This window comes from Penaeus vannamei, chromosome 42 (assembly GCF_042767895.1).
Source record: "Penaeus vannamei isolate JL-2024 chromosome 42, ASM4276789v1, whole genome shotgun sequence".
Taxonomy (NCBI): domain Eukaryota; kingdom Metazoa; phylum Arthropoda; class Malacostraca; order Decapoda; family Penaeidae; genus Penaeus; species Penaeus vannamei.
This window is the reverse complement of record NC_091590.1, coordinates 4670811-4680810: the sequence shown is the minus strand read 5'-3', so window position 1 is coordinate 4680810 and position 10000 is coordinate 4670811. Positions and strand designations below refer to the sequence as shown.

At 35.2% G+C, this 10000-nt stretch overlaps 2 protein-coding genes across 8 annotated transcripts in view; one reads left to right on the top strand and one right to left on the bottom strand.

Moving 5' to 3' along the window:
• The window catches only part of gzl (godzilla E3 ubiquitin protein ligase), a 29478-nt gene extending 25237 nt beyond the window's left edge, over window positions 1-4241 (top strand). For all 7 annotated transcript variants that reach the window (XM_070118423.1, XM_070118425.1, XM_070118424.1 and 4 more), the window contains exons 10-11: window positions 1-51; window positions 689-4241. The exon at window positions 1-51 is cut by the window's left edge and continues 84 nt beyond it. In XM_070118423.1, coding sequence (XP_069974524.1) covers window positions 1-51; window positions 689-858 — 221 coding nt within the window. In that variant the 3' untranslated portion in view covers window positions 859-4241. The remainder of the gene's footprint in view (window positions 52-688) is intronic.
• Window positions 4242-6401: 2160 nt separating this feature from the next.
• The window catches only part of LOC113803514 (replication factor C subunit 4), a 9085-nt gene continuing 5486 nt past the window's right edge, over window positions 6402-10000 (bottom strand). The window contains exons 6-10 of the mRNA XM_070118427.1: window positions 9731-9927; window positions 8578-8769; window positions 7906-8021; window positions 7466-7549; window positions 6402-6773 (exon numbers count right to left, since the gene is read on the bottom strand). Coding sequence (XP_069974528.1) covers window positions 6684-6773; window positions 7466-7549; window positions 7906-8021; window positions 8578-8769; window positions 9731-9927 — 679 coding nt within the window. The 3' untranslated portion in view covers window positions 6402-6683. The remainder of the gene's footprint in view (window positions 6774-7465; window positions 7550-7905; window positions 8022-8577; window positions 8770-9730; window positions 9928-10000) is intronic.

The following is a 10000-nucleotide window of genomic DNA, read 5'->3' as shown; positions in this document are numbered from 1 at the left end:
CTAGTGTTAGTGTTATTGTTCATGGTGCTGGGCGATCCTCAGGGCACACAGGTAAGGTTCTTTGCATTCTATTTAGCTGAATTTGTTTTTTTTTCTTTATTTTTTATATGTTTATTTATTTATTTATTTCTCTTTCTTTCTTTGATTCATTCCTTTTTCTTTTTCTTTCTTTCTGTCTTTCTTTCTTTGTAGCACCACTGAGAGAGGTCTAAAAAGTTATTCATCAGTTAAACAGAGTGCCTCTACACTTGCCAAAATACTGAAAGGTTTAAACTCAAGGGCTATGCATAAACATGGTAGCCCATGTTACCTGTGGCAACGGACACATATGTTTTATTTGATTTGTATTTATTATTATTATTATAATTTTATTATTTTTATTTTTATTATCATCATTATTATTATATGCAAAATTATCCAGCCACCATAGTTCAAAGTCTGCATGGCAAAAGCCAATATACTGGGATCAGACAGAATATAGATGCTTGACATGTGTCCTTGGAAGAGCAGCTGCTCTCAGCATAGGCTAACTTGATATACATGTTATAATGACATTCAAAAGTAAAGGCTTAATTTTGATTTTAGGGGAAAAAATCCATGAAGGAAAAGAATTTTACTGGGATATTTTTCAATGAGGTTCAGTGTCACAGAAACAACTTCCTCTTAATAATTGAACTCTCTTGAACAGATACAACAAGCCTAGCAAGCAACCACAGTGCAACGTCCCAAGGCAGTCCCCCGGGTCCTGTGCAGATTGCAGTTGATGTGGTCAATTGCAACCCTGCTGCCTCCTCGCTGCCAAAACAGCCTCCCCATGTGCCGGAAGATGCTGGTTCTGAGCGAGATTATGTAGTCTAAATCTGTTTCTTATTTTGAGGATCATTAATTCCTGTATTTTCTTGATATGCATTTTCTTGTGCATAATCAGCAGCAACAACATTAGTAGTATTAATAATGGAGACATCCTTTTCTTTTCTTTTTCTTTCATTTAATCTAGGTATACATAGATAAAGATATTCAGATGAGGCCCCACTGATTAAGGAAATGCCTGTGCATGAGGCATTGGTGCTCCTTTGTTTGCCACATCATATGTGAATGGAAATTGGTAGTATACATGTGTATATCACCATGGTATTGTAATTGAAGGCTACATCTTTTTTCTCAAATTTAAGAAAATTTTTACACTCAAGGTGGTCCACTTCTCACGGGAACATAGGGATCTCGAATCAATGCAGTGCGAGTATCCATGGTGTGCTTTCTTCGTTGTCTTTTTTGAAGAAGATTGAAAAAGGTGAAAATAACAAGGGATTAAGGATAATATCCCTGTTGCCACTGATAAGTGAACTTTTCATCGTCAAAACTAATTTTTGTGATGTGAACAGACGTGTATCCGTTTTTCTTGGTTGTGTCAGGTCAGTTAATCACCTGTCTCTTGTCAAGTGGAAGTTTTAATTAGGGCTTAACCGTAGTCATACTGTCATATCTTCCAACACACTGTCTCAAACGAAAGTGATATATAATGTAGATGAACCAAATAATACATAGAAATTAATCCATATTTTCTCTATACTCTGAGTCTAAGAATTAGACCAAATTATCCAAATGTATTCATGTTCTGATAAGTAGAGTTGCAAGTCCTTATTTCTGTCAAATTGCATCAAGATTTTCGGCAGAAAAGTTTATGCAGAGTTTGACACCATTTTATATTTAATATATAATTAAGAATATAAATTTGTGTCAGGTGACTTTATATTGTTATTGTTATTATTATAAGTATTATTATTTATTATTATTATTATTATTATTATTAAAATTATCTTTATCATTATCATAAATGTTTTTGTACTGAAAAACTTTTTATAGTTTATTTCCACCAGATTTTTGCAGTAGGTTTACCTCTAAAAAATTTATTGCAAAAGTAAAATCAGTATTAATGGACTGCGTTCCATTCTACAAAATTTTCTGAGTAGACATGAACCACAGATCAAAATTTCTAAGTGACCAAAGCATAATGTATCTATAGTTTTATTACAACTCTTCAGCAAATTATTATTATTATTATTATTATTGCTGTTATTATTATCTTTTTATAGATGGTAGGGTTCTTTTCAAGAGAACCCCACAAAGATATTTTTTTTCGTCTTTCTCTTTAGCCAAAGTAACCAAGTGAGATGGAGTTCACTCACATAGTATTTACTTGAGATTTTTGTTTTTAGATTTATGTGTTGATGATCTCGAATTGTCTAAATAATGAAATCAAGTTGATTTTCTTCATGTAAAGATGTAAAAAAAAAGTGTATATAGTGGGGGAAAAAGGAAGAAAAAAAGAGATCTTAATACTTGTTTAAGTAATTTTTGGAGTTTGGTGTTGAATGTAAATATGTTTAGATCAAGTAATTGTAGTGTGTGGAAGAGGTTGTAATACTTGAGTCCAGTAAATGTTGTGATTTTTTTTATTATTTTTTTTTTCTTCTTTTTTTTTTTCTCTCTCCTTTTTAAAGAATATGATCCACTTATGTCTTCTTTTCTGTATTACTTAAGCAGCTCAGTTGTGATCAGGAAGCCACTCTATTCTCATTGTCTCTGTAATCGTGGAGCGTTGAGGTTCACGGACACTGCAGTAAACATTTCATGGCCGTTACTCCGAGAAAGTCGGGAGCTGGAACCTTAGATAGCAAACTCCTTCCTGTGCTTGTTATATGTGTAAGTATTCAGATATGCATTAAACTACAACCAAATAGGAATTTATATATTCTTCTTGACGAGTAATTCTAAGATTTGTTTAGAAGGATTTGAATACTGAAGTATCGCTGAATTATACATTTAAGAGTGAAGATAAAGCAGGTATATAATTTTACGTATGTACGCTGCAGTTTCTAATTGAGCATATAATATTGCGTTTTCTAATTGGTATTTTTGTACTGAACTACTCTGTTAATATGTGTATGAACTATAGATTTAAGACAGTATTTTGTGACAGTCCATTATTTTAGATTTAAACTGAACAGTTTGAAGCTTTAGATATGAAATTATGATGTTATATGCATATAGTAAATCTGGTGTGATATGTAATAATGTAGATATAACTTCATATTGATAAATATGTTTACATAGTTCATATACCAGTGTCATAATCCCACTATTCAAAATCTCTGTGTTGTAGTTCATGTTTATGTTTGATTTTTATTGTATTTTTTATTATTATTATTATTATTTACTTTTTTCAGTTATATATATATATTTTTTGTTGTTGTGTCAAAAAGTTGCTGGCTTCACAGTCATGAAAAGGAAATTAGGTATTGTTGATTGATTGTAGTCATTTCTTCTGTAAATTTTCTGAACTACGTAACTGAGAAGCCATAGTAATATTTAAGTGATATTTTCTTTTAACTAATGGAATACAGATGTTTCCTGTTTTTTTCTCAACTCATTTGCAGACAACAAATATAGTTGCACTGTTCAGCAGTCGAATGGGGATGGAAATATTGAATCATTTATATATATTGGTATCTTTTGGGTGTTTAGACTCCTAAAGAAACAGAAAGAAAAAGTAAAAGAAAAATTATCAATCAACTAGTCAGTCTGTATCGTAATAAGTAAATAGTAAGGTAAAGGAAAAGAGAGAGGCATTACATATCTTGAAGTCAAGCAGTAGACTCCAATCCTCTCATTCTTTCATTTAGAATAAGTTTTTTTTTTCTCACTCTCTCTCTCTTTCGATCTATGTCTGTCTGTTTTTAAGTTTCTGTTTCTATTTACTGACACTTGCATCAAATTAAAGGATTAACACAACACTTACGCAAGGACAGGTGTGTTTTAGCAACTTACCCACCTTGTAATTTATCACATAGCAGAGCCCAGGCAATTATAGAGGTATTGAACAATATAATGTCGGGAGAATTCATTTCTGATGTGTTGCCATGATTTATGATGAATAGTTCTTATTAGTGTCAGAGACGTAAAAACACCTCTAAAGTCATGTTGATTGCTGTAAACTGGAAAGAAGTTTGAGGAGTCTGCTGCTCTTTGTCATGTCTTCTATGATGTCTATAAACCAGTCTTGCCAGGCATGTACTACATTTTCCTTTTTGTGAAGCCTACCTGTATTAATCCAGTCTGTCTTTCTTTTCCGAATGCTTTAGTATTCCAATCATAAAACTGTTCTTTTTAAGCTTGGAAATTATGTTACTCTGAGACATATATTGTGCAAATTTTATTATTATATATATATATAGAATAAAGTAAATTTCTTTTATTAACCTGTGTTTTAATTGTAGCAATGCTGTGTTTATTCTTAACATATTTTTAAAATAAATTTGTCATAGTGATATCTATGTTTATAAATACCAAAAATGAGTTTAACCCAGTCACGCCGGGGTACATTTTGTAGCCCAAAGTAAAAAAATCCGGGAAGCTACAAAATCGGCGGGCGGAGCTTCCCCGGAGTCTGTCCGCCCGCCCGGCCGCCCGCCCGGCCGCCCGCCGCTTTTGCCGCGGAGCACGGCTCCGAGACAGCATCGCACTGGCGGGCAGGCCAAAACTGTTTATTTTTTCCTTGTGTCTCATATATGTGACACCCGGGATGGATGGGTTATGATAGGAAGGAGTACACTGTAAGAAATTAGATTTGTAGTGGAAATCTTTGATCCCATAAGTAATGACAGATAAGTGGAATGTAACTTCCAAGTACAATAGTTTGAAATATTAAATCCTATTGAATATAAATTAATCAGATTTAATATGACAGCATGTTGGGTAGAAGTGTTTGTGATGCTGTGGTGATATGTAACAATTTGATTCAGATAGATCCTACACTAAAAGGTTCAGAGAGAATACATAGAAAGTGGCGAGAGGCAGTGGAGAGTGAAGAGCTGAAAGTAAGTACTAGAAAAACAGATTGTAAAGGTAGGTGAAGAACAGGTCAAAGCAGAGTAAGCCTTGAACCTTGCAGAATAGTTAAAAGAATTTTATTTAGGTGTAAGTGCTGCAGCAGTTAAGTGCACAAGGTGTTTAGATAAACTTGGAAACTTCCAGTGGGTGACTGACTTTGCTGCCTAGTGTTGTGGAAATGTGGTGTTAGCAAATTAAGAGTAGATATATGAGGATGGCCAAGGAAAGGAATAATGAGTAGACTATTTAGTGGTTTGAGTTTTGTCATTTTAGAGACAGGGTAGATGGAACAAGAGTTACAAAAGCAGCAGTAATTGGCAGGAGAAGAGCAGTGTTTAGATACGAAACAGCTTCTGTGGTAAAAGAGTAACACTGAAGTGCAAGGGTACACTGTCCAAAGCATGTGATACAGGCTGGAGAAACTGTAGAAGCAGCTGAAGAGATAGTGTTTAGCAAGGTCTGCACTCTTCAACTTTGTGCTACTAAGGTGTGGGCTTGAATTAGTGGGCAAGATAACTGCCTTATATTTAGAAAATGTGATTTCATGAGAGACTGTATTCATCTACTATAAGCAAGAAAATGGAACTCCTTAACCCAATGCCCCCAGGACAATGTTGTGTTCACTATAGTATTGTGTTGTTAATTGTCAATGCACATAGATGGTTCTGTCAGTGCTTAGCTATAAAGGAGTCAATTAATAGACCGTGTAACATCATCTTATTTCACCTTTCCTTGGGTTTGCTATTGCTATCAGTATTAATACCGATATTTTTATTATAAACATCTTAATTACTATCATGTTATTGACATTACCAACAGCAATATTAAATGCCGTAAAATATTGAAAATTACAGAAAAAGGTAATATTTAATGTTTAGTGTTTGAAACAAATAAATGTGCTAGACATCATAGGTTTTATATATAAAGCACTATGGTAAAGTATTGTGTCAGAAAGGGTAAAGAGGAGTTAAAGGTCAAAGATTAGAGTGTGTTATAGGACAGTATGGTAGTGAAAGGGAAAAGAGGGGAGTAAGTGAACTAGAGCAGAGATTAGTAGAAAGGGGAGGGTTAAGAGGGGTAGGGCAATTGAGTGAATTACAGTGTATCTGTCACTGGGGGAGCTATAGGAACAATGTTCAAGGAAAACCGAGATGGCTGTTGGGAAAGTAGGAGAATATTCCAGGGAGAGGGGGATGAGTGTTAGACGTCCAAGGTTAGTTGGTGTTATAGGAAAGTCTGATCTAGCATTGCCCCGGGTGTCTCACATGTTAGACACCCGGTGCAAGTGGGTTGGGGAGGAGGAGAGAGTAAGAGCAAGAGAAAGGTTGGCCAAGAAAGAAATACCAACAATCAGAGGACCTATTCCAACCTAGTATGCATGGAAAATAGAATTTAAGACAAGTGTTGTGTTGTAGTGTTGAATGGCATGACATAAACCAAACAAAAATAAACCTGGAATAGATAATTTATTACTTAATCCTTATCACATTAGGGTTTTACAAAATGCCCAATAATTTTCAACTTTTATTATTTGTAATGCAAACCCTTGGATCAATACACATTTCTTAAAATTGTTGCTTTGGTCACTGGATTTTCTAGTCTGCAGTACATCTAACAAAAACTGTTTAATGGAAAATAGATTACAAAAAAAATAAATTCAAAATATATCAATTATTACCAAATGATATGGTATAAAGACTTATGAAAGATTAAACTGAATATTCAACTGAAATGCTATCACATATTCATAACTGAAGAACAAATGCTAGATAACTAAATTGTCGACAGATGCCTCAGTTGCCCATTTGCTTCATAACCGTGCAAGACAGGTCCATCACTTGCAGGTATTCATCTCCGCCGTCAATGAGTCGATGGTCGCACATCTGGAAGTTAATTTTTTACCTTAGTTTTATAATACCCATAAAAACATTTTTTCTTCTTAATTATTTTTGGATTTTTGTGACTTCACTGACCCTAATTTCAAAAGTCAGCCCTAAATAAACTGTATAAATATAAATAAGTATACAAATAAAAATAAAAACAAAGTAACTCTTAGGAGATCTGTTTTGAAGTATAACAGTTTACATGTTGCAAAATGTTTATGAAAACGAAAAAGCTCCCTAATTTGCCAAAATGAGGTATTCATGGAGCATGAAGAGAGATCCTAGCAAATAAATACACTTAACATGGTACTGGAACCTCAATTATACCAAACCCTTTTCTCTTGCTTTATCATTATGTTGGACTCGCAATCCTATACCAATAGTTTTACCTACACCAGACAGTTTTGCCAGAGGTGCTATGTGTAGTTAGCTACTAGGGGGGAAAAATTAAGAAGCACGGAGGTGTGTTTTCCCAACTGTTTGTGCCGAATACAATTTGAAAAGAGGTTGTGTATCTTCAATAATCGTGTAAGGGGCAAGCAAGCGAATGATGTAAGCACTCGCATGTTAGAGCACGCTTCACCACACATGGCATATGGGGTCAGCGCTTCGTGACGAGAAAAGATACCACTTGACTTCATTTGGTTAACCAAATCACATAACATAATTAAACAAACAGCAGTTTAACTTACAGCTAGCCTCTCATATACTGCAGCCTTCTGGATGTCACTCAGCTGGTTGTTCGTCATTATGACATCATGTATTTGGTTAAGTATCTGTAATAAGAATCTCATTAAATATTCATCAAAAATAGCAATTAAATATAAACCATACAGTGAAATTATCAAACATAAATGTCCTTCATCACCAAATATTTTCAGAGTGAATGCCAACAATACTTAAGTTTCTTTTATCATCATCATAATAATAATAAAAATCAAGATTTGTTCTACCATAATCACATCTGGAAAGAACAGTAAAAACTAATAAAACAAAACTAATTAGATTACAAAAAATGAAAAACAAAAACAAAAACAAGAATCAATGAGAAAAGAGAGTGCGGAAAAGGACCAGAAGAAATATCGCCTATAGCTCAAGATATCTAGACAAATGCAATATTCTGCCATCTTACTTGTGTAGCTGAATACCCCTCGGCCATCATGAGGTTTACAAAGTCACTCAGCTTCTCATATGAGTTTGTTGCACATACTTCCATCAACTCGGTAAGCCACTTGTCCGGAACAACTCCTGGAAAAAGTGAATACACAACAAAAAATTATAATCTTATACAGGGCTTGACCTTAGCACTAGACCGATGATCATTGTCTAGCAAAACCAGCCGTGGGTTGGTAAAATTCACTACTCAGCTAGCCTGGCAGACTAGTTAAGAGTAGACAGTCACAGATGATGAAAAAGGTTCCACCCAAGCAAAAAGTCAACCTGGGACTTTTTAGAGTAAGAAGTTACAATAAATGAATTGATGATCTCTTAATCTAACTTAATGAGCCAATGTTTGATTAATCCTGCGTTAAATTCACTATTTGGGCTGGGAAAACTTGCCTGGGGCTAGCAAAAACCTCTATTTATTAGCCCAGCAAGCTAGCTTACAAAAAAAAAAAAAAGCACAAGGCCTGCTTATATTACTTCTAAAGACATATAAAACATAAAAATATTTAGATACATAGCATAAAAGTTTCAAAAAATCTTGGTGATATTAACTTTCTACTCATATGTCATAATGTAGCACAAGAGAATATCCGCTTCCTTGGGATGAAATAAAAATCAATAATCACAGACAAATTACCTGTGATTTCAAAGATATCTTCTTTAGATATCTGTTCGCCTGGCCTCAATCTTGCAGCTGACTGGAGCGTGGTAATGGCTCTTCGTAAATCACCTTCACTTGTGTCAATCAAGGTTTCCAGAACAGAATCTTCATACTTAACATTCTCCTCTTCACAGATAAAGGTAAGCCTTTTAAGTAGGATGCCTTGTGCTGAGAGAGAGAGAAAAAAATTAAATAAAGTGAAATAAAAAGGTTGTCTTACAAATATAACAGACCTATCTTACTTAAAAAGAAGAAAAAAAAAATAAAAAAAAAATTAGGAAAAAGAAAAGTCAACAAACCATGTCAACACAAAGATACTCAATCTTTTCCTATCTCTATTTTCTTATCTTTTCCTATCTCTATTTTCTTATAAGTGATCGTGAATAAGCCTTCTCTTCAGTGATCTTCCTTTACAAATGCAGAGTCAGGTTATATGACCTTTTGGGTTTGGCAGTGCTACTGATGTTGATAATGAGGGACTCAATAATAGAAGGGTTTTATACAGGCCATCCCCTCCCCTTGTTTGCCAGGAATAGTTAGTCCTGATCGCTCTCCCAACTCTTAAATATAAGACCAGTACTTGGGCAGCTTAGCCGACTTGAACTAAGAAGCACATAAGGACTTGGAGGAGGAGGAGGAGGAGGAGGAGGAGGAGGAGGAGGAGGAGGAGGAGGAGGAACAAGAGGAACAGGAGGAGGAGGAACAAGAGGAAGAGGAGGAGGAAGAGGAAGAGGAGGAGGAGGAAGAAGAGGAAGAGGAGGAGGAGGAAGAAGAGGAAGGAGGAGGAAGAAGAGGAAAAGAGGAGGAGGAGGAAGAAGAGGAAAAAGAGGAGGAAGAGGAAAAAGAGGAGGAGGAGGAGGAGGAAGAGGAGGAGGAGGAGGAGGAGGAGGAGGAGGAGGAGGAGGAGGAGAAGAAGGAGAAGAAGAAGGAAGAAGGAGGAGGAGGAAGAAGAGGACAAAGAAGAGGAATAATAATAAGAAAATGGGATACAATTTTTAAAATAATCTACTACACAAGTCACACACATTACACAGACAAAATTTCTATCCTATCAGTACCTTTGAATTCAGATTTTTTCAAACATACCCCTCCCACACAATTTACAATCCAAACCAACACAATTACTCACCAAGCGGTTTAAATCGAAACTTGGAGCACCTGGATGTCAGAGGCTCGATAATACGTGATACATAATTACAGATAAGACAGAATCTCGTGGTCTTAGACTGCTTTTCCATTGTCCGCCTGAGTGCCGCTTGAGCCGCGTTAGTCATTGAGTCGGCCTCGTCTAGGATAATGATCTTGAAAGCAGGACAAGGCTTGCCACTGCAAATGTAAAGAAATTATTATGAGTATCATCAGACACTCAGATTAATCCGACTTCATGAGGACATTTTGA